Source organism: Egretta garzetta, unplaced genomic scaffold (assembly GCF_000687185.1).
Source record: "Egretta garzetta isolate BGI_Z169 unplaced genomic scaffold, ASM68718v1 scaffold554, whole genome shotgun sequence".
Lineage (NCBI taxonomy): Eukaryota > Metazoa > Chordata > Aves > Pelecaniformes > Ardeidae > Egretta > Egretta garzetta.
Window position 1 is genome coordinate 129,312 of NW_009259499.1, and position 24,596 is coordinate 153,907.

Sequence of the window (24,596 nt, forward strand, 5' to 3'; positions counted from 1 at the left end):
TCTCAGCAGCAGGAACTAGTCACGATACCTCTTAACTTTTGTCTTGTGCAGCCGTGGCAAAGAGCCCAGTGCAAACGAATTGTTTTGAAAAGGAGGACATACAGGTCAAAGGACACAAATCTCTGGGAAAACACAGTGCTTGCAAAATGATTTGGTTTTAGCTATTCTTTGAACTTCTAATTTTACTCTACAAAGATAACAAAATTTCATTCCAGGGCTTTCTGTAAAAGGTTAATTTGAAAGAACAGTAGCTGAACCCTGCCAAAACCATCAAAACATCACACTATTTTAATTTACAGATGTAATAAAATCAGGAGTGGTAGACAGCTTGTTAAGGAGGACGCACATCTCGGGAATATTAAGCTGACAGAGGTGTTTCCCAGAGAACCTACTCCAATTTTGAGTACCTATTAGAGCAAATGTTAAGTTAATGCAAACCAGGCTTATTCTTAATTGATCCGGGTAGAACCCAGTCCTACCTACAAGTTTATGTCCACGCTTTAGATAGTAGGTTAAAGAGCCCATACTTAAAAGAAGAAGTTTATTAACTCTGCATCTTCTAGAAAGGCTGCATTTTACGTTATTTTGATTGTTTTATTGATTATTCTGAACAGTGTTCATAGAGACTAAATAAGTTATTTGGACTGCATCAAATAGCTTTTCTGTTATATGTGGGCAAAGGTTTGTGTTCTGTGGCTGCCACAGTCATTAACAAGGGAAAGAAAAGAGAAAAGGAGAGATACGGAGTCAATAGTGAAAATTGTTACTCCTGGAGCAGGCTGCGCGGTATTGCCTGGGCAGGCTTTGGCGACATCAAGCTCTCCGGATGTATCAAATGTTATCTTCCTTGAAATGATGACACAGGTGCCACATCTGTCACTGGATCCTTCAGATGCTGTGTCTCCTGCCACTCTGTATGATTTTGAGTACGTTGGAAAGGTCAAAACTCTTCGTAATCAATTCCATTAGGTCCTTGTCTTTTTCCACACCAGTGATAAATTCTTCTAAAGTCAGTTCCCCTAAAAGGAAATCAGATACTGCTTAGGAACCAAGGAACCCAGCAACCACTCTCAGCCCAACAAAAGGCCATTCATGCCAGATTGAACCCCTCAGGAAGGTTCCCCATTCTCTGCTGATAGGCAAATGCAGGCAGAACATTTTCTAATTTTTTCCCACTTCCCATCAGATCCTAGAACTCAGACTTGCTTTTTTTTTTTTGTTAAGAGATCAAACACACCTTGCACAGAAGTCTAAGACTACTATGGGCGCTCAGTATCTATGGTGACAGAAATGTGTGAAAAAGGGCGCTAATGAAACTTGTATCAAGGTTGAGTTTAGATGTAGGGACGAATTCTCACTGAGCTAACTGGAATTTATCTTATAGCTGGTTTTAACAGAGATTAGGGCATAATTTGCTGAGGCTTATCAGGCGTACTCCCTAGGTTGACTACTAGGATTATTTAAAGCCACTATAAAATGTAGTAAAAAAAGTGGTTAAATGGTTTGATTAGCTAAATTCTTCCAAGCAACTGAAATGGTCATTTAGAGCGTGATTTTTTGGGCTCATGTCAAAATCAGGTAATACCTTGGAAGTTGCGGGACAGCTATAAATTCTCTTCAATTGACGAGCAAGAATATTGTTTAGCATTCTTCCTCTTTTCCTGCTCTCTTCCCTGTCAGCAAAGGCCAGTCCTAGGCATATGTCTGCTCACATGGTACATGGGAGTGTACACAATTCTCTAGTTGGAAGTTATTCCAATGTTACTGCTTTTCTCTGAAAGGGGAAACAGAGTTTGGTTTAATAGGAAGAGCTTGATTCTTTCCTCTGAGAATGGTTTACATTTTCTTGTTAAAATCACAACAATGAATTGATTTCTCACTGAAATGAGAAGTGACAAGAGGCCCGGCAAAGAGGAAGATAGCTGGATGACTTAGGGCCCGAGGGTGCAGGGGAGCGGCAATTCAAGTTGCACGCATTTCTGGTGAGTGCTTAGCTCGGTGACTTTTGGTTATTTTCGGATTTAAGTACTCCCCGGCGTTTTTTTGTGTTTTAGTTTTTGTTCATGGCAATCTTGAAAACTTCATCTGATGTGAAAAATGAAAATGATCAGCATCTGAAAAACATGCAAACTGCTTTCTACCCATGGGCAATGAAGGCTGCTTCCTCTTTAGTCATATGGGTCCTCACTGAGCTGGCAAGCAGGCTCATATACAGATTATTAAAGCGGAAAGATGTCATTTCACAGAAATCCTGCATTTTAGGCTTCAGTGAGAGGAGTAAGACCCTCTCCAGGGGCTGGTGTGCAGTGCCCAGAGGATGTTCACACCTCCTCTTTCAACCCCAATGCCTTTTTATAATCATCCTGGGAGCAGAGACAGAACAAGCCATCTCTGTATACTTGTCTGTATCCTCCTGCTTTGCTGCTCATCCACGCACTCCCTCTGATCTCTCCTCCTGTCCCAGCCACTCCACTTCCTATCTCCTTCCCTCTGACCTGCCTTTGACCTAGGTCTTTGGTTGGGTGGGGTTCCTGGACTCGTCAGGTGGACACGCTGCATCGTTTTCCTGCTTAGGCAGGTCAGCTGGTCTTGAATTCCCTCCTCTTGATCCCAGGCTGTATATTTCAAAGTACCAATACCAGCGTGCAAGCATACAAAAACCACTGCAGTTACCAGTGAGATGTGGTTACACTGGCATGGCCAGACTCACTGCGACGGTGATGGGTCTCAGATTTCCTTGAGCTAATGAAAATAAATTTCAAAGCTATCAGGAGATTTGTTTTGAGAATTGCTCCCTACAGCCATGGGATTATTTCTTGTATTTTAATGTGATGACACTGCAATTTATTTGTCTGTTTACCCTTTTCTTTAATAAGAAGCTACAAGGAGGTAGCACAGTTTAAGCTGAACTTGGTAAAATTTGTCCCATTCCTCAGGTGGAGCTAGTCTGGCTGCTTTGCAGCTATTTAAAAAATAACTAGCTATGGAAAGCAGTTTGAAATGGAATTATTATGAAGGATAATTCTGAATAATTCATGTTCTGGCATTTCATTTCTAAAAAGTAAGCCAAAAAAGTTATTTTTTCAGCTGATGGTCTAAGCTCAGATACAATTATTACTTGCAGTAAACATATGGTCAAAGCAGGGGCCAAAGTATGAATAATCATAGAATTTGCATTAGATTCCAGAATATGAGTATATATTATTTGAAGTCCTTTGGTAATTTGCCTTCACCCAAAAGATGGGCCAAGCAGGTGGGGAAAAAATCCTCTACGAGTTATTCACATGCATCACAAGATCACTGTTTATACTCTGATTATGTGTCACAAACAGGTTTTTTAGAAGTAAACTTAACACACCAAACAAGAACAGAAAAATGAACAAAAAAATGCTCAAAATTCCTGGCTGGGATCTGATTTTGCTCTGCAATGCTTTCCTAATATTCCTAATTTGTCAGTGATTGCAGTAATTGATGTAAAATGTAACTGCCAGTGAAAGGAGGATCTTCATGATGAGAAGTATGAGGGAAGACATTCACTTGTGACAAGTTTTGTATTAGCAGTGACTCCAAAGCAGTGAATTAAAGTTTTAGTTTCCAAATGCAAGTCCAATTGGCTTAATCTATCTATCTTGAGAAAAAAACAGTAGCTTGTGTCTTAGCATGTGTTAATGATCAGCCTTCAGGGAACATCCAGTCTTTAGGACATGCTAAGAGCCTGTGCAACCATGCATCTTAATTGGTTTCTTATCCATTTTAGATAGATTAAGCCAATGCAAATATACTAAAAAAGTACCCCAATCACACTTTTGTGTCGCTGTGCAACCAGAGTACTGGGAATTTTTGATGAACAGTGCAAGACCTCCAAGTTTTAGCCCCCACTACATGTAATTCCTAGGTCAGCTAATTAAGTCAGAGTCAGCTGATTTACACTTCACTGTCAAGCTGAAGTAATATGGGTAAAGAACAGATTCAGGCTTTCAGTTCATCTAAACCAGTCAATTCTTCAGTAGTGTGTTCAACTCCCCTCTTGATCCCATACTTACTTATGGGGGAAAATCCCTGCCAATGCCAAGAAACCCGAGATTCTTACCATCATTGTTCACATCTATCTTCTGAAATATCATGTTTGTGAACTCTTCAGCAGACATGTTGGTGTAGCCATTAATAGCCTGGATAGCCTGAAGGCAGAAATGCAGAAAGTTCTTTCAGACTTTTTTTCCCATCAAGTTGTGAAAACAACACACTGGCAACTGCAGTAATTGCGATGCAGCTCTTTAGTTCACCAACCCTTTCAAAAATCGCTAAATAAATAGTTATTTCAAGTAAATCTTCAGTAATGAGGACTGGAAATTTAATTAACATAACACAGCCTGAAGATTACAGACTAATTTACATAGCTCTGAAGGTCTTCTGAAACCATGTGGCACCTCTGCTCTGCGATACACTTTAGATTCCACACCAGCATTTTTATCTTGCCCTAGAGAGTTCTGTGTCTTCGGAGAGTGCCCTGTTGTCTGTGTGATTTAAATATAGTATTATTTTTCACAGCTGAAAGCACATGAGGAGAAAGCCTAAGTCATTTTTCTATTAAGACATGTTTAACTTAGTAATCACAAATAAAGTCAGACCAGCAGTCCTGCAAGTTGGCAGAATTTACTTGTCCTCCAAAGAAATTAAGAAAACCAGAAGTCTCCCCTCTACTTTTTCTGTGGCAAAGGGACCCACTATTTGGAGAAAAGGTACACGTGAATATTTTTGCAAAATTGCGTTCTGTTCACTGAGAGAGTAATTTTTGCATTATGGTGATCATTTGGTTTAATAAAATAGGAGCTTATATGTTAATAGCCAGTGATCCAGAAGCAACAAGCATATGTTTACAGAGTTGGACTCAATATCGCAATGATATGAAAGTGACTGGGAAAATACATACATATATATGTACAAACACACATGCATATACGTTCTGTAATGGGCATACTATAGAGTTTGTTTTTCTACACCTGAATTATCTTGAGATGAACTGTGTTGTGTAAGATAACTGTGTGTGCCAGTTGTTTCCTTCAGTATTTCTGATATTATTTTAGAACTCATTAAATAAAACATAAGTTAAACCTATTCAGCACTGATGTGGAATTCTTGACCATCACTGTCTTTATCTTTGCACAAACGAGTTAAAAAATACAGCAAGAATTTTACAAAAATAGGTACATAAACTTGTTTGTATTACTAGTTCATAATTCAGATACTTTTGGTGTTTTATATGTCTGACCCTGATGCAGACTTCAGAAGAAAGTTGTACCCCTGCCACAGTTAAATTTGTTGTAGTGCTAAGAGTAAAGCAGTGGTTTCTGAAATGCTCGAATCACTGACTACAATATAATCACCTTAAACACTAAAATAAAATAACTTGGCTGTTAAAAGGCACTGAGAGGGTGCCTAGCTGTCTGGAAGGAATTTTGATGGTTGATAGTGATCTGCTGGTCCAAAGTTTGCGTAGCTGTAGGGACAGAACTACGGATTAAGGTAAAATACTGCTTAGATATGTTCACTTCAATAAGCAAGAAACTAATGGCAGGAGCGTTGCTAGCCAGAACAATTCTGATTTTACAACTGTAAAACATTAGGTAGAGTATAGACAATCCATTTACAACACATGATGAAACCACTGTTTCAGGGGCAATGCTCTATGCCAAATGCTCTTACTATTGGTTGTAACTTGCTTACCGTGAATATGCTTAATAGTTCTTTTTTGTCAATACATCCGTTTCCATCAGCATCATATAGCTTAAAATACCATTTCAGTTTTTGGTCAATTTTCCCTCGTATAACCAAATTTATTGCAGCTATGAACTCCAAGAAGTCTATAAATCCATCCTGAGAGAGAGAGAGAGAGGAAAAAAACCACCTATTTAACAACATTGGTTTTGTGTTCATTCTGGCAATTTCACAGAAACAGGTCATTGAATTCACTATAATACACACTGATTTATAAAGCACCTTAACATAGAAATCTCCTGTGGTGTTTAAAAAGGATGCACTCAACTGGAAGCCCTATAGGAAGGGGCATTAGCACAGACAGTTTTGTTCTTCCCTGAAAACTGGGGGCAGTAGGAGTGATGGGCAAATCTGTTCTGAGCAATCGTTATTGACATTCATTGAGGAGAAGAGAAACAGTTTTGTGGTAGACTTCCACATGTGGAGAAGGGGAGTCTGGGATATCTGGTTTGGTACTAATGAGATGCCTATGGCGGAGTGGCTTATATTCATATGGGCACTGCAAAACTACAGATGAGAGGGACCTGGGGGTACTGATGGATGAAAAGCTGAGAACACGTCGGCAATGTGCGCTGGCAGCCCAGAAGGCCAACCGTACTCTAGTTTTGTGGTAGACTTCCACATGTGGAGAAGGGGAGTCTGGGATATCTGGTTTGGTACTAATGAGATGTCTATGGCGGAGTGGCTTATATTCATATGGGCACTGCAAAACTACAGATGATTTCCAGAGCTGCTCCAGGTGTAACTCATCTGAGAGATCACGTAGTAAGCGTTGTACGTGGCAACCAGTAACCTGATGTGAGCTCCAGATACTGTTTTTTTTCCGTATAAACATCAGGTCTCTTTGACTAATATATTTTGCATGGGATATAAAGCCTTCAGGTCATAAACTAGTTTATAAATAGTGAGGATTGGGGGATATTCATCGGGAGAGAGCATTTCAGATTGATTTAATTCCATATTTTCTGCTTCCTTCTCTGAAGCTAGTGATGGAAACCTGTCAAGGACAGGCCTCCATGGTCAGGTGGTCTAAACCACTGTGACAGTTCCTCTGTTTCTATAAAAATGTGGTGAGGATGGAAGAAACAGTTGCTGAATTTGGAGAGTACTTGCTCCAACTGTTTCTCATGCGCATATAAAAAGAATTAACAGCTGGTAAATTTAATCTTGTGATCTTTACATTGGTCAGAATCCAATCGCTTGGAAAACCTTGGAAAGACTGTCATGAGTTTCAGATGGCCTGTGACTGAGAAGAGAAGGTTGGATGAGTATGTAGCAGGTTTAGCATGTTACTTATTTTTATTGTCATACATCAACACATGTCTTGCAAACTGAGGTTTTGCAACCAGCAGGCATTAGTCTGCCCTTGAGACTGTACTAGACTAAAGGAAAAGAAGACCTGTAAAGGTGTGGTGCCATACTTGTAGTGCTTGTTTTGATTTCTGTGCAAGGCTGTTTGTCAGAGTGGCACTTAAGAGGTAAATCCAATTTTTCAAAACCGCTGGATTCAATGTACATTCAGAAACTTTGCATGCATAACTTGTGCAGACTGACCATTGCTTCACAGTCTCTTTGCACAGGTTCTGCTGTGGTTGCTGGATTTACTGTAATTGCAATTACAGCAAACTCAGCAAAGGCAAAGACACTATTCAACCACTGTTTGGGATTAAATGAAATTTGGCAGTAACCGCATGTAGTTTTCAAACAAGATTAGGCCCAGTATTAAAAGCAGATGCTTTACCAAAAAAATGACACATCATGTACCACAAACTTTATGCTTCTTTTTTGGCACACAAGCTTGAATTTCAGTTTTGCAAGTGTTATTTCAAGAAGCATCTCATCTTCAACAAGTATTTTACTGTAGGGCAAAGTTTATTTTTCTGATTAAGTTTCCATCATCTGATGTGATAGATCTATTAAGAATGTGGTTAGATGCATTTCACATTGCTGCTTTTTTATTGCATTTCATACTACTGATTGAAGCTACAGATTAATTTTAGGCTTGCTGGATGTCCATGACAAGATTAATTTTCTTCTTTCTCCCTTACATTTCACTTTGGATTTTGGAAAATAGTATTTTGTTTGCTTTCTTCCTACGTCTTGGTGTCACTGTTGTTGCTCTGACAAAATGTCAGAAGCTTAGAAAATGCAATAGACAGCTTAACGTGTTCGGGTATGTAATTCTGATGTGGTGCGTCATTTGGGCTGCCCCAAGCAGGAAGGGACTGAAGGCCAAGGTCAAAAGCCCCACCTCTGAAAAACACCTGAGAGAAATTGTAGTTGCCAGTAAAGCCCCAGCCACATTCTGTAGACACGCAAAGGCCACTGGTGGCATGTTAACCTCAGCAGCCAGAGCATCAGGAATAGAAATACTGAGAAGGCAGACGTGTTTATCTGCATGATATGGAACCATAAGCATTGCGGCATTGATGAGAAAAGTGCTATTTTTCCTTTCGACACCAAACCCCATACATTGTAGGTAGAAAAGAAAACATTTACGCAATACAGAAGGCTATTGCAGTCTTGTTACACATATCCAAAGCTTTCTCAGATAAAGTGAAATACTACGCCTTTTACAGTGTCATCCAGGGGCCTCAGAATGGTACATAAAATAATGACAAAAATCATAACAGTAAGCTATGAAGATTATCCTTTGGTTCTGTGACTACAACAAACGATACAATAACTGTGTTATGTTATGTTATTAAAAGAATACTGCCGTGCTGATTTATAACTGCTCTATAACCATTCATAATACAAGTGTCTAGGTAGGTCCTTACATGTCTCCAGGCTCTGTAAAACTTCACTCTGTGCAGCGCACATGGAAAAGTATCTGTTGCTCATTAGGAAGTCAGTAATTCACAAACAAGGGCTACCATAATAATAATAAAATAAATAATAATAAAATGAAAAATAAACCCAGCAACATAATAAGCAGAGCTTATTACCAGTGGTGGAAGATATGAATAATTTACTTCTGGTTGCTTTACTCTGTTATTCCAAAGGGAAAATTTCTAATATTTTTATTAAAAGGAGTTAATGCTGGTGAAACCTGCTTGCTTGGCAGCTTAGGATATGGGACAGGTTTGGATGGAAGGATGCATTTCTTGTGTGTGAAGGCTTACTTTCTGTGTCTGTATGGCACTGGCCGTGCCTTCCTTGGCTGTACTGTGATTACACTGGGATACCATGGGCATCTGGAGGAGCGAAGTCCAGCTCACTTCCCTGCCCACACGTACAGAGCCAGCTGGGGTAAGTTCACAGGGCACCCCCTCTGGATATGGTGTAAAATAGGGGGGCAGAAATCTCCTAATGCGGTTCTGAGGAGTGGGCTGGAAAGACACCAAAAAAATGGGTTCAAAGGTTCTTTTACATGCCCCAAAGTCTTCTGGACTTTCTGCTTAGTACAGCAGACTTCATAAAAATATATGCTTTTTTTTAGTCTCTTACTGACTTGACCAGATGAACTAGAAGCATAAGGATGCGTTATGGTTGTGCATGTGTTTGTGCCCTTTGATGCTGTGGTTTTGTAACTTGTTTTACTTTCACTGATGAGTGATTTTTTTAAGCCGCTTGGAACAGTTTGATTCGCAAAACAAAGACAAAAGAAGGCTCCAAAACTGGAAGGAGAATTTGCTGATGATATAAAACTGAACCTCATGGCCCTGAGGGCACCGCCAGCCCTGACTGCCCTTGCCCAGGCCCCCAGCCCTGTTTCAGTTGTTCGTTAGTTACTGGCCTGAAGAGAAAGCAATTTAACGTTATCTTTTTATGAGATGTCTTTGCTTCAAAAACGTCATCCTGTGTGCAGTTGCTGGAGGCTGCTCACATTTGTTTGATGAGGACAGGGATGTGTGTCTTGCGAGGGCAAAGCCGGGCAGTGAGGGACCCTGGCGTTACACAACAGCAATTAATACCCCAGCCCTGGAGCTGTAGGAGGGCGTTATCCTTCGTTTCCCAGAATAGCATTGCTAATCTTCACAGGTCCTTAAAAAACTCGCACAGCTTCAAACTATTTGAATACAGATTGGAAATAATTGATTTGTTGGATGTGAATACACAGCTGATCTTAAACAGCATGGTAATTCAAGGTTGGCCCAGAATGATCTGAATTTGACATTTTGGCTGCCTAGCTCTTACCCGAGCGTGATTTACCTAACCGTGTAGATGCACTGCTACTGGGATAGCGAGCCAGCCGTCTCCCACAGCACACCATGGCTATGCATGTGGAAAGGGCAGGTTCCTGTCCCCGCAAAAACCCTATGATGTGTGAACTCATCGTTTTGCTTGGAATACTGAGGACTCTCTTAAGAGTCTATACACGACAAGCAGTGTCTTGTTTTCAGATTTGCTCCTGAAAAATCTCTAAACTCAACCTGACACCAGGAGAATAGCTCAGCTGGCTTTATCAGAATTAACAAGTGTGCAAATATAGACGGCCTATGTATTTCAAACCTAGGGCTTAGGACATTAGGCCACCTTCCCTCCCCACCACCCCCTGTCTTTCAGAATCCTACTTAAACCTCATAAGGCAGAGGGAGGAGGCACAGGTCAAACAGCAGATTACAACGGCTCAGAATAACTGTGAAATTTATAGCTAGTCTTACGTGCTTCTCTCTTTCGCTGTAGACTCCATTTCAAATATAGCACTGCTTTCTCTGCCCTCAGGAACCTAAAGGAGGATTCGTTTCACTCCATTTCATCTTCCCTCATTTCCTAGCTTTCTTTTTGCTTCTGAAGACTTTCAACTGTTCCTCAAAGGTTGCATATGCATTATTGAAGAAACACAGAGCTACTTGTGACTGTTACTTTGACACATGCCTAGGGTCTGGAACATGTCCAGAGGAGAGCAATGAAGCTGGTGAAGGGTCTGGAGCACAGGTCTTATGAGGAGTGGCTGAGGGAACTGGGGTTGTTTAGTCTGGAAAAAAGGAGGCAAGGGGAGACCGTATTGTCCTCTACAACCACCTGAAATGAGGTTGTAGTGAGGTGGGTGTGGGTTTCTTGTCCCAAGTAACAGGCAATAGGATGAGGGGAAATGGCCTCAAGACGCATCCAGGGCAGGTTTAGGTTGGACATCAGGAAAAATCTCTTCACTGAAAGGGCTGTCAGGCATTGGAACGGGCTGCCCAGGGAAGTGGTCGAGTCCCCATCCCTGGAGGTATTTAAAAGACAGGCAGATGCGGTGCTTAGGGACAAGTTTTAGTGGTGGGATGGCAGGGTTAGGTTAACAGTTGGACTCAGTGATCTTAAAGGTCTTTTCCAACCTAAATGGTTCTATGATTCTATGATTCCATTGGATTTTGGCGCTTGGAGAGAGCTCCAGATCCCCTGCAGCCTGTGGCCAGAATCACCAGCGTCCTAAGTAAACAAAGCTGGCATTTGTCACGGGGTGGGGGGAGACTCTTGTCAAGCAAAGGCTGTTAGATAAGGATGAAGAATGAAGCAGGGAATTAGGAGCTGCAGATCATTAAGTGGTTTTGTGATAGTTGCATACCCACTGTTACATAAAGAGATGAGGCTGTATTAAGTAGCCTGTTATACAAGGTTCTGCTTTGCTCAGATCAAGAGGATCTGCAAGATTTGGGGACTTAGAAAATCCCAGGACCTTTGTGTTAGAGGAGTTGAAAATGCAGAGCCAACTGTGTCCTGGCACTCAGGCTTGTATAGTCTACCCTGGTAAAACCTGGTGAAATCCAAAATGTTAAGGTGACAAACACTTTTATTTCTTTAAAATTAACAACTACCCCACAACTCCCTGCCATCACTCACTGTTTTCTTTCAAGATTACTAGAGAAGCAGGGAGACAGGGAAATCTCTAAGGCATCGGGCTGGGTCCTGTGCTCAGCCTGCAGCAAGGCACAGCGGTGCCCTGGAGGGCTGTACTGAAGGAGCATGTGGTCAAGGACCTAACCCCCTGTCATCATCTCCTGGATGGTGGGGTTCAGCTTTCTACACCTCTAATTTTGAGCCTATGCTTTTAGGAGCATCTGTCCCATCTGAAAGCAATAGTCAAGAGAGAGAAAACTGAAAAACACAGCGATGACCACATAACACATTTTTCATCAAACTTCTTGCTGACAATTCAAGCAAATTTTCTCATTTGACAAACCAAGAATGTAGCAGGACAAACCTCCAGGAAAAGCACTTTGAAAACATGCAATAGATGCTCTGTTTGGCAGATCATCTTGGGTGTGCCTAGATAATGTTTTAAGGAATTAATGTCTCAAGGGATGTGTGCAAGAAGGCTCCTAAAAGTTGCACACATATACTATCACTCCCTGAACTACTCACTGTTATCAGATAAAGGACCTCAGGGAAAGAAGTAGTTAATACTCGCTACCTTCTTTACCTAGTAGGCATTTTTTATTTCCATAAAAAATGAGATATTATAGATCGTGTTTCGTCACAAGCAAACAGTTACCAATTTATTGTCATTACATGAGTTTTCAGCCAACTTAGTTAAAATAGATTATCACATTTCTGCTGCATTTTTTCTGCAATTATTATTTCCAAAGTATGGTTCACCAACATCACTGTCACCAACAAATGTGTGAATCATGATTGCATAGCTTCAGATGTTTCAAAGCAACACTTAAATGATAAAGGGGAAAAAAGAAGAAAATGTAAACCTGGAGTAGCCTCTAACTGCTCTATTCATAATTAATAAGTAAATAAATAGAAAAAAAGAAAGTTGCACTTTAAAAAAATACTTAACATTTCTTTAAATAAAAGAAGCAGATTTGTGAACTGTTTCTCATTAAAATTACTTTCCCATTTATCTACATTGTAATTTAACAAGTAGTATTTAAAAGTAATTATGATTAATTGTATAAAGTTAATCTTCATTGCCTGTTCACATAATGTGACAAAATTACAATGTTAGCTGGTAATGGTAGTAATATGCTCCAAGTGCTTTTTAAGCTCAGTGAAAGCTGCAGAGTATGCAATAATTTGTTTACACTTAAAGTTTTAAAAGAAACCCTACTCAGTTGTTAGAAAAGTGTAATTGCTTCAGTTTGATGTGCAATGCTGGTCACTGAGTAACTGCGGAGGAAACAACTCTAAACCCTTTCTTTTGTTTTAAAAACAGTCAAGGAGTGTAGGATCTCAGGTAGCACAACTCTATGGAAGACTGTAGACGATGAAGATTATTTTTAAATAAAATTGAACTTCATCTTTCTTTCATATTCCTCCTTTCCTATACTGACTCACATTGAGTTTTGCTACATTTTTTTCTGCAGGACATTCAGTAAAAACGTATGCGATGGAAATTTAATCCATGTAAAAGAAAAAAACAAGGAAAAAACGTTAAGCCAAAGAATCGCTTGACCAAGTGCTTAAGTGCTTAATCACTCTAAGTGCTTAAGTTTTATTGTCAGTACTTCTTGCCACTCATATCTGTGTCCAATACATTTTTACATCCAATACATCCAGTACAATTCATTTTTCCTAGGTCCCTTGTGCAATGTGGTTGGCATTACAGCTTCATACAGGACCTATGGGTTGGGCTGTCTTAACCTGTGGAGTCAGATGCTGGGTCCTAGTGTGAAAGGGGACTCCTGACAGCCAGGTGCCAAAGCGCTGGTGGATGCAGTACATCTGGCCTTGCACTGCACACAAACCGTGTCTTTGATCCAGACGTGCTCTACAGTGTGATGGACCTACTGCCCAAGTGCAGCAAATCTCTACTGCAAATGCAGTGAGCCTGGGCATGCTGTGCACAGACGGCAAGGAAAAGGCTGTTCGATGAGGTGGGGACACTCCGTGGTGTGCCCTGTGAGTACCGCTGCCCCATCGCACTGCTTAATCCAGCCCAGCTAAGCATCAAGACTGTGATAAGAGGAAAATTCTACCGGAATATTACTAAATAGCTCTTGCCTACATGAATATTTTGAAATTTTGTTTTTAACCAGAAAATTTATTGGACATTCAGATTACCCTTTTGGAAACATTCAAGACCAGGTTGGATGGGGCTCTGAGCACCCTTATCTAGTTAAAGGTGTCCCTGCTCACTGCAGGGGGGTTGGACTAGATGACCTCTAGGGGTCCCTTCCAACCCCAAACATTCTATGATTCTATAAATGCAAAAAAAAAAAAAAAAAAAAGGCCACTGAATTCTGAAATGCTGTAACAGAAAACTGAGACAGACCTCACTTTAATATCCCATGTAAACAATCAGCCTTCTACGCTTGATGGTGCTGTGCCACTACTGGGGAATTGCCTCTGGTCTAAAACTTTAGATCATATCTTGCACCATCAATTCCTATAGTCAAGAATTCAACTGCACTGACATTAAGCAAGTGATGATTTTAATGATAATGTTAACCTAGGCTTTTAGCTGGTAATGACACATTATTATAGCATAAGCTAATACTATCACAGCAGTAAACCCTGTACCAAACCACAAGAAACCAAAATTAAGATTGTGAAATTGCACCAATAATTGTGGGAAGTCCTTACAGAGTAATAGATTCATTTTTGGAATCAATACATAAAATTAGATGTAAAAAAATTCTGGAGGTAGTTAAAAAGTAGAACAAAGACTTTCTTTAAGACAGTCTATAAATAGATGTAGTAGCGTTTCATGGAATCAGGTGAAATATTCATAGAATGTAGTTTCTATTCCATGGAATTTTTTATAAGGTTACAGTACCTTCCAAAGGCACTTAAGCATGCTGACCAAAGTGATATAACTACACTGCCTTGAACATAGCAAAGCATAATTTAACCTCCTCCTTATTTACAGTAATCAGGCTAGTTACTTTACATTTGAGATCATTTTATGCAACATTACTCCAGATGAAGGAGAAGTAAATGATTTGGCTTTGTTGTTTTTGTTGCTTTTGTTGAATTGTGCCCAAAACTAATGGGAAAAGGATTTGTATATGTACATGTCAACTCCAAAAAGCCCGAATATTTCGGGTAGTAAGAGCTGTAGATTTTTGTTACTTCTGACGGAAGAATTCTTTCTACTCCCTCTCCTTTCTCTTAATTTTTATTGTTGAGTGGACATCATATGGTATGGAATATCCCTTTGGTTGGTTTGGGTCAGCTGTCCTGGCTACGTCCATTCCCAAGATCTTGCCAACCCCAAGCCTACTGGTGAGAAGTGGTGGGGGGAGGAAATGTTGGAGAGACAGCTTTGATGCTGGGTGAGCTTGGCAGTAACCAAAACAAAGATGTGTTATCAACACATTTCTACCATCAATACCAAGTACAGCACTATGACGACTGCTACAGGGAAAGTTAACTCTATCTCAGCCAGACCAAATACAATGAAAAAGCACAAACTAGAAAGATAACGAAAGATTGACATCAGCTGGTGGCTCCTTATCTAAAGATTTCTTAAAGTCTTTACTGTGGAGTGTCCATTTTTCTGCATCTGCCAACTTTATATCTGCATAAGAAGTGTAGCAGAAAATACTGTTCTCTGCTGAGGACTATCCAATGCTTTAAAAAAATGTTAACAGAAAAACCTTGAACTTGCATAATTTTCCTTTGGTGCCACATACCTATTACTCTTCACGGTATATTCTACCTTTTAAAATCTGATTTTCTTACAAAGCAACAGACACTTATTCCTGTAGCTCATTTCAATTAATGCCAAAATAAGCAATAAGAGAACTACAATAGCAGCATCCAATTTTCAGTACATCACTTCACATGTTAAATGGCTATGCAAATTTTGTCCTTCACAGGTCAAAAGAACCCAATCAATCAGTTCTTACAGTGTTCAATTTTTATTTTTGATGGTGGCAAAACCTATATGCAAGCCAGTGGAAGTGGATGATAATGGTCTGGCTTTCCGATTTAAAGAAAGAAGGTTTTTTTTGGAATAAGTGTTAAAATAGTAGCAGTGCTGACTATAGAATGTTTCCTTAGTTCTGTTTAAGAGCAGCTAACGTTTGCAATGTATTATGGATACACCTGACACTATTTTTCTAGATAATGCTCTCTCCTTTAACATTGGTGTAACCTCATTTTGAAGGATATAATATCTCTGAAATATGATACATATTCTCACAGAAAACCAAATATACATCAGTATACTTGGTAACTACTGAAGTATTTTAGATAAATGTAACTGTTTCCTCTCTAAAATTAATCAGCAGACTGCATGAACTAGGACTGCATGACAGTTATGCGTGGACTGAGATGCAGAGGGAATAAAAAAAGCAGGAGGAATTCAGCTTACTTGTGTGTGGTTGCAGCTTTTTCATTTTTATGTTACAAAGGATGAAGAAGGCAGAGATAATTTTTCCCTATAATGACCTAATAAAGGGAATCTTTTAAAAAATGAACTCTGTTGCACTTGTATTTTAATGAAAACATTATTATTGAAAGTTTTCATTGGCAAGCTGTGGCAAAAGATAAACTCACCATTTATTGTACTGGCAATGCCATTGTATAAATAATGCTTACAGGTGTTAATGCATGAGTCATGAATAAAATGTTTGCTTAAATGCTACCTCCTGCACTCCTCGTGATAATCTCAAGAACGTTAACTTCGCAATTACAGTTCTGAACGTTCAGCATCTCTATTTTTCACTGGAGCTAAGAATGATGAAGAACAACTTTCAAACTTCACTAGCCTGTTTATTTATTTGTTTGTTTGGCTATTTAATTATTAGCATAGCATCCCACAGAGGTCAAGGAAAGGATGAAGAGTCTTGACATAGAACCCTTGTTTTTAAGAAACACGGAAAAATTAAAGACATCTGCATGCTTAGTGTATAAGGTCATCTAATTAAGAAACAGCTGGTGGTCTGCACAAGACACACCAGAAATAGTTAGCATTTATTTAGCAAACTCATGAGAAGAAAGCTTTTAGGACATAGCCCATGTCACTAATCTCCAGCTGAAACAGGCACTGACTGGAAACAGCTTTTATGCATTGAACAGGTCTACTCTCTTGAGCCAGAGGTGTGAATGCCTGTATGGTACTATGCTCTGCCGCGTATAAATGTGCAAGATGACTTGAGTCCAAGAAGCCATACAGCCACAGTAGCATTGCTTCTTTGGCACAGGAACTTAATGCAATGCTCTGAGCTTACGTGGTCTGCCTGCTGCCAAGTCCAGAGGTAACCTCAATCTCTACATGACATCGAGTTGTGCTGTGAAGATGTACCCTTCCCTGTCGTATGTCCACTGACCATAGTTATTTCCATGAGTGGGGAACTAAACTACTCTATTATCTCCAACCTAAAGAAATCCAGGGAAAGATAAGGTTTGGCTTGCAACAGAATTCCTGTTGGTATTTGTACGGATGACTTGAGTGAAACAAGCTTCGACTAGGCTTTCAATCTATCACAAATTGTCAAAAAAACTACCACACCACCATAATTCTCTTTTAACTGTTTCCAGTTTAGGGGCAAGTTGTTTTTTTAAGATGGAAAATCTAAGTAGGAGAAGGATGTCTGTAACAGACTTCAGCTGGAAGCAACAAGGCTAACGAGGAGCTGAAATGCAATTCATAAGTGTAATTACCACCACCCCAAGTCCCATTGGCATCCTTTGATGTTAATATTCCACACCTTACCTGCTAGAGGTTTTAAACTGGGCGTATATGAAACACATAGGAGAAAGTCTATGCACCTTTTAAGAGTGTTTTATCTTCTTATTCTATGGTAGAGTACCTCCAAGCATGGGCGACCCCAACTTAACTGAAGGAGCATTAGGCTGCTATAATTGGAATTGTAGATTAATCTCAGGCCTAACAGTTCAGCACAGCTTTATGAGCTATGATCCTATTTATGAGAAAACAGAGGCCTACATGAGAAACACATTTTATGCTGAGAGTAGAAGACCTTATTAAATGACTTAAGTTTTCCAGAATTAGTTTCTTTAGATTTAGATCAACTGTAAACTAGTCCCCAAACTACATGCTTTTATGTATAAACTTCAGCAATAGAAGTCATAACAATTTTAAACTGTAAAAGCCCCACTATTAAACCATGGTGTTGTCTGTCCACAAGAAGTTAGATAAGAGAAAAAAAAAAATCAGCTCATATCTATAAAAGTCAGCTGGGGGAAACATTGGAGAAGGTTCAAGTTTGCTAGCTGTCTAGCTAAACAGCACTTTTATATAAAGGGTAATATAAAGTGAAAGGAAATAATTTCTATCAGGAAGTTTTGTATACTTCACCACTCACTGGGATAATGGCCCCTTTATTAGAAAGCAACAACCAGACAAGAATACAATAGCAAAGGAACTCAGGTTTTGATCTGCAAACCTGAGGAGCTGCCATACTACTGGAGGAAACTGAATGTAAGCAAAAACTCAAATGACCAAATTATTTCTGTATTCATGCGTTATGTGTGCAACCACTTGCTTCCATTAACTTCTGTGGCTTGGAGATGAAAGATTATCATCTGTTTAATATTGCACAGTGCCTAAATGTTCTACACAATATAGAAAGATAATGACCCCTTATTTGTACAATCAATCATAGCTGCCATTTCAGAGCCCACAGTGTGATACTCCCACTCAGCCACCCATTGACCACTGGTCACACATCTGTACTTAACTAAAAGCACTTTTCAAAGCCTACATTTCTGCCAAAAACCCCAGGGAGCAGAAAAAGCTGTAGAAAGGCTATAGGACAAAAAGTGAGTATGTGGAATAAGGAGATCCTCTTATTATACCTCATCGATAACATACAACGTTCCTTTCTCCTGCCCTGAGAGGCTGTTCTGTTGCCACTTTATTCCCATCTTAACCACATAAAAAGCATCATTGCCATGTACTTGAGAAGTGTTTGATTAATGCCTCTTATTTCTAAAAGTATACCTTAAAAATAGTGGTCATTAGTCTTGGTAATAAAGGAAAAAAATATATAATTAGACTTCTGAAAAAAAAAGACTGCTGTTAACAGTGATCAAAAAAGAAACAAAGACTGTATGGTAACAGAAGTGCAATCCTTATACTGAATAGAGATTAAGATACAACAAATCCGTAGAGCTGTGTAAAAAGTTGTTGTGGGCTCAGGATATAAATCTTACATCTTAAATTGTTCCTTTCCATTTTTATTCTGATTAAAAATCTCTGCCGGTCTCAAATAAGCCAGGTTTAGTTTTGTTTGTCTGACTTCCTTCCCTAGCAAGGCTGATCCTCTCAATACCGAACATATCTTTACAAATGCTCACAGGCTAATGATCAGCATAGATTTCTGAGCTTTGGTACACTCCAGCTGCTGTATTGTTTAATACCCCATCCTCTACTTTGCTTTCTGGGTTTTTTTCCCCCCTCATTTTTCTTTTAGCTTGGAAGCTTGCTGTAACTACAGATCAAGTCCACATTACAAAGCACGCTGAAATTTTCAGCAAACCTAGGTATAAAACACCTGAAAAAAGACCCAATATCTATAGTGACTGGAAGAAGTGCTATGCTAAGACTCTCCAAGAGGAGTTCAAGGATCACGATTTCTGTCAATGGCCATGCATGTGATAGTTTGCAAAAGACCTTACCTGTGAAGGCTGGCAAATGTGTAGATTTGCTCTGCTTGAGTGGCCCAGTCCCTGTTTGGCACATGGTAAGGTGCTGGTGCTGGACACAGATGGCCTTCTCTAGTGGAGGGACTGCTGTTCCAACCCACCCAGTTTGCTGTAATCAAGCAGGCCACCCCGTGTTGGTCTGGTATCTGTGACCCCAAGCATTACAAGACAGACATGGGAGAAGACAGTAGGGGGAGATGCTTTTTCTTGTATTGACTATACAGCCATACCCTGCTGCCCCCCAAAGGATGTGTTCCTGAAAGGTGTGATGGTTAGCAATATGATGGGTGATGAAGCAGTTTTTCTGTGAGACTGAATTCCTGGCCATTACCCTGTTTTTCTATTCTTTGGCCTTGATTCATTTTGGTTCATCTGAGGAAGATGAAGATAATGATAAGGTAAAGTTCATAACAATGCAGCAAGAAAATTCCTGATAAAAGAGGAAGTTCAGTCACACAGGTGAAGCAGCTGAGATCTTTCAGGATGGTCATCCTGAAAGCCATGCTGAAAAGACAGCATGTTCTCCAGCTGATGATCCTGGCGAAGCTCCTCCTGCCTTGCTGTCCTCCACACTATACATATTGTCCCTCTCTGTTTAAAACACACATGTTAAGTTCCCCCAAGTATCTGTCCCCTACTTCTTACAGGAAAAGTTGCTTTGGTATCTGGCAACTTGACTGCTTCATACACGAGAGTGATGATAACCTGCAGAGCAGGGTGACAGAACTCTGAAACACCAGGTAGAAAAGCAATGATTAGCATAGGTTTTCCATTTTGTTTTAAGTGTGTCTGGCCACTGCCACAGCAACTAGAGGTGAGCAAGTGCTCTTTCTGAAGCCTGCTTTTATTCCACTCTCCTCACTTTTACATTAATCCAGAATCTGAAGGTCTCACATATCTGAAGATTTCACAAATCTTTAAAGCACATGCTGACAGGCAGTGCCCTCGGACACTCCAGCATTGCAATGAGCGGAGGGCTCAAGGTGGCCAGCTTCAGGAACTCATGAGCATGAGGCAGTGCTTAAGACAGACCTAGAAAACAGCCCACACTTGTCTGCCAGTCTGTCAGTTGTTACATTCTCTGATGTCTTTTGCCCTCTCCCTCCGCAACCATATGGTCTAAGGTCTTCTACACCTAGTGAAAGGTTCTACACACAAGTACCAGATGGCCATGGCTTTGACCTTGTCTGTACATCTAAGGAAAATACATATTGTCTGTCTGGGAGCCATCTACATTATGGAGAGCTGACTGCATTCACAAGCAGTTATTGCAGTAGCAGGGAGTGTAAATTAGCCCGAAGAAGCAGCTTCACCTCTTCATTTGGTAGTCTCTTTGGTCTTATAATTTGGGCATGGTGTGCAATCTCCTCATCTGAATTACATTTTCTTCTTGGCCACAGGTTCAATACAGTACTGTGAACAAATCTGTTTATGCTGCACTTCATCATCAAAGTGCAGACCCTATTTTCCTCTCTAACATTGTAAAAACTTATTAACTTCATATTTGAGCATACCAACATTTTCATATGTTTACGTACAAGCGCAGGACAAGCAAAGGGTAGAAGAATAACCAGTGAAATGCAAATTACATCTCATTTTCAGAATTGTTCCTTGACATTTTTTAAGTGCCCCTGGAAAGTACTAACAAGAATCCTACTCAAAGCCCTCAAAGCATGGTCCCACTTCTTCACCTCTAGCGCACGTAATGGCACCTCTGTCCACAACAACAGTTTTGTGAGCAGAGCACAAAGAGGAGCCTGCAGGCTACAACTCACAAACAAAGCAATAGTATGAGATTAAAGAAATAAAAAAAAGAAGGTTTACCTGCTTCAGATCAAAGATATCAAACACTCGTCTAATGTATGTATCTCCCTGTGGATCCAGCCCTTGCAAACCCAGGAGTTTCTTGAATTTGTGCAGACTAAGTTGCCCAGATGGGCATTGTCTCATAAATTTGCTGTAACAATGGTCCAGATCTGAGGCAGGGCCATCACCTGGCAACTATTCTTTGGCACCCATGTTACTACACAGAAAGTGTCTGCTGTTTTTCTATTCACATTTCTCTCTCTCAGGTTCAGAGTCTTGCTCGTGACCAGAATTCAGACAAATACTTCACTTAAGTGGCCATGGTTAACCTTTTAGAGTGTAAGTTTTTATTTTTATTCAGTGACTATCTGTACTCCTGTGAGATTACCTTTAAAGCCCAGTTCTAAACCAGATGGGATTTCAGAATGTGGCTAAAGGAGAAGTAAAGAAAACCATGCTCAAATTATAGTTCATGAAAATCCAGACTCTCCCACTGACTACAGACATGCATATTAGAAAAAGAAAAATTAAGAGATCCTCAAAGTCATTGACTTTGAATTATGTGCAAGCCATTATCAACATGTAAAAGTCTAATCCTGGATGGACTGTAAGGAATAGCTACAATTTATGCTGTAAATAAGGATGGAAAGGTTGAGAGTACAAACAGGCATGCCCATTATTACATTCTCTCTGTTGTAGGTGGATTAAACCTTTCTAAAGGCAGAGCCTTTAGGATTCCTCCTTGAGGCACTTCTTGTCAGGAATGTGCCGTGTGATATCTTTTATTTGTGTGCAGTTGCATCCTATTCCCCCCTCTGTCAGCATGGGTACCCAGCTAAAACACAGAATTTTGGTCACCAGCCTCATGACAGAACCTGAGCGGAAGAGGAATTTTCTACAGTACCTCCTTTAACAAGAATCAACGTGGTCTGATAAGTGTATTAAATACAAGATTCCTTGCTGTTGGTCAGCGCTGTAGTCCTGCTTTTTATTTTAAAGCTTTCAGGAGCTGAATTCCTTCCAAGGATTCCTTCCTAAGGTCAGGTACCAATAATGCTTCTGTACTAATTAGCTTCTATACAAGGAGATGAGTGGCTCAGGAGCATTACTATAGCACAGCCAAGTTTGGAGCTATAAATACCAGTGTAAAAATATAGGACGTTTGAGATGCAGGAGCAAGGCACTCCCACTGATGTATCCTTTTCATTTATAATCACATGGTGGAGTTAAAGAGCACAGCCCTATGAGGTGCTGAGTGCCTCGTGAAAAATAGCAATCCCCCCTTCCAGCCCAACTTAAGCCAGAGAGCAATCAATATCTTACAGGATCAGGTCAATTTTTGAGAAGGACTCCCATACTCTTAATGGGCTCTGCTACAGCTCTTTCCACAAGGACATCATTAAGTTTAATATCACATACTTTCAAATGTGGCAGACGAGTAAGAAGGCTTGAACACTTCTCAAAGTCCCCCAAATCTTTGTGTTAAGGGTAATATCTCTGAATTAACCCCCACCCCCATGACATTTTGATGCCACAGGCTGTTTTCATGAAGGATTTCAGCTTAGGCAAATTGGATTTTTACAATTAATAATGTTAAATATAGATCCTTAAACAACTCTAAATCCTAGCTTCCTGTTTTTATCTGCCTACACAGCACAGCTATTTGGAGGAACTTTGGATACTAAAGCATTTTTTTTTTTCCCCTTCTTTTCCCACCAGCAATAAAATCCACCGAGATAAGCATTTTGGAAGAGGGAAACCCGAGCCAATAGAGAGAGACATCAGTAAACGTTTAATTAAAGGAGAGGCTGTGTTCCCTAATTAGGTACTGTTGTTTTGACCGGAGATGTTCTCCTTCTTGGTGCCTGAAGTCTTTCCCAAACCAAGCAGAATCTGTGCAGCTTGCATCTCCTAGTGGCAGCCATTAGCAAGACAAGGGCGTGTTGCGGTTGCTAAAGAGCATGGTGGTATTTCTGTCTTGTAATTCCTGTCCAAGTGGGTTTTTTTGGCCAATGGGAGAGGCAGGCCCTGTGGAGAGACACCCTGAGGGGCTGGATCTTGTGGCTGACATTGCCAGCCTCTTTTTCTCCCTTTTACTGCAGATGCAAAAACTACCACATTTATTCCCATATGTTGTTTTTGCCCAAGTATGAGCCCTGCTTCGGATGGAAAATGAATCTCTTGCTAAGATTTTTAACTATCTTTCCAACACTTTTTCTCCACAGCTTGTGTTTCAGTTCTACAAGGGTTTCAGTTAATGTAAGAAGGGATGAGACACTGTTTCCTCCTTCCATTCTTTAAACATCTATTTCCATCTCCTTATACTTGCGCCTTAATTTTGTTAACTTGACTTTTTGTTTTACATTTCACTTATCTCTCCCCTCCTGGAAGGCTGGTATCTACTTACCTTATTTCTGCCTATTTCTGTTTTTTTGACTGTACTCTTTCCACTGCATTTCTTGGTTCTTTCTATTTATCTTTTAGAAGTAGTAATATGGTCTTCTGATTTCTGATCTATGCAATAATTCAAGTCTACCTTCCTTCCACCGCTCAGCTTTAAAAGTTGCTTTTTTAAAGAGGTGAGTAGGGAAGTAAAACTAGCTATATTACTCTTTTACAAACTTTCCAAATAAGAATAAAAATAGTGGTAATAAAATAAAGAAAAATCCAATTAGATTCATTTTAACTGTCCAAAAATGCAATAGATCTGAAGAGACTTCGCTTTGGAAATAGTGGGGAAAATATTTTTTTAAGAGGAGGGTGAAGACAGAAATATTCAGAAAGCCTTCCCGTAGTGAAAGGGGGGAATGTGAGGGTTTTAAGACTCTTGTCCGACCTACAAGGAATCAAACTTGTTTAGTAGATTTTTTAAGAGGTCTTCTCTTAAACAACCTAAATGACATTGAAAAAAAAAAAAGAGTCCAACAAATCCAGTTTTCTCAGTTTAAGTAATGCTGCACAGCTGCTGGAAATTAATGAGAACCCCCCCAATTCCTGGTTACCTAACGCTTCTTCTTTGGTATCACTAGACCAAAGTCAACTACTGTTCATGCTAACACATACATTTCATGACGAAAATAGTCCAAGAAAATTTCTTACCTGATTCTTGTCAAATATGTGAAACACCTGCTCAATATACTTGTTTGCCTGAGGGTCCATATCAGGCAGACCCAGTATTGTCTTAAACTCATAGAGGGTGAGTTGCCCAGAGGGGCAATGGTTCATAAATTTCTGGTACCATTTACTGTTTTCTATCGCAGCAAAATCATCAGCTGATTCCCCGGCACCCATAGCACTGTCTGCCCTTCCTCTCTACCCACACCACAGTATTTGCCTTCTTGCAGTGCTCCTGTGTTCTTTGGCTCACCTCCAGCTAGAATTCACCAACAAACCAGGAGCTGTAAGGCTACCATAAACCTCTTAATGATCCCTGCAGATCTAGGTTAGGCAAAAATAGAAACTCCGCAGGATCTTCCTTTGTCACCTGTTTGAACACGAGGAGGCTTGTCAGTAGTTGC

General features: G+C 40.0%; 1 protein-coding gene across 1 annotated transcript; it reads right to left on the minus strand.

Annotated features, from left to right (window-relative positions):
• Positions 1–888: 888 nt before the first annotated feature.
• Positions 889–24,369, minus strand: GUCA1C (guanylate cyclase activator 1C). Its single transcript, XM_009637433.1, has 4 exons — positions 24,178–24,369; positions 5,725–5,874; positions 4,091–4,178; positions 889–1,019 (listed from the first exon to the last, which is right to left on the minus strand). Exons 1-4 carry the CDS (start codon positions 24,367–24,369, stop codon positions 889–891), a joined length of 561 nt encoding a protein of 186 aa, XP_009635728.1.
• Positions 24,370–24,596: the final 227 nt, after the last annotated feature.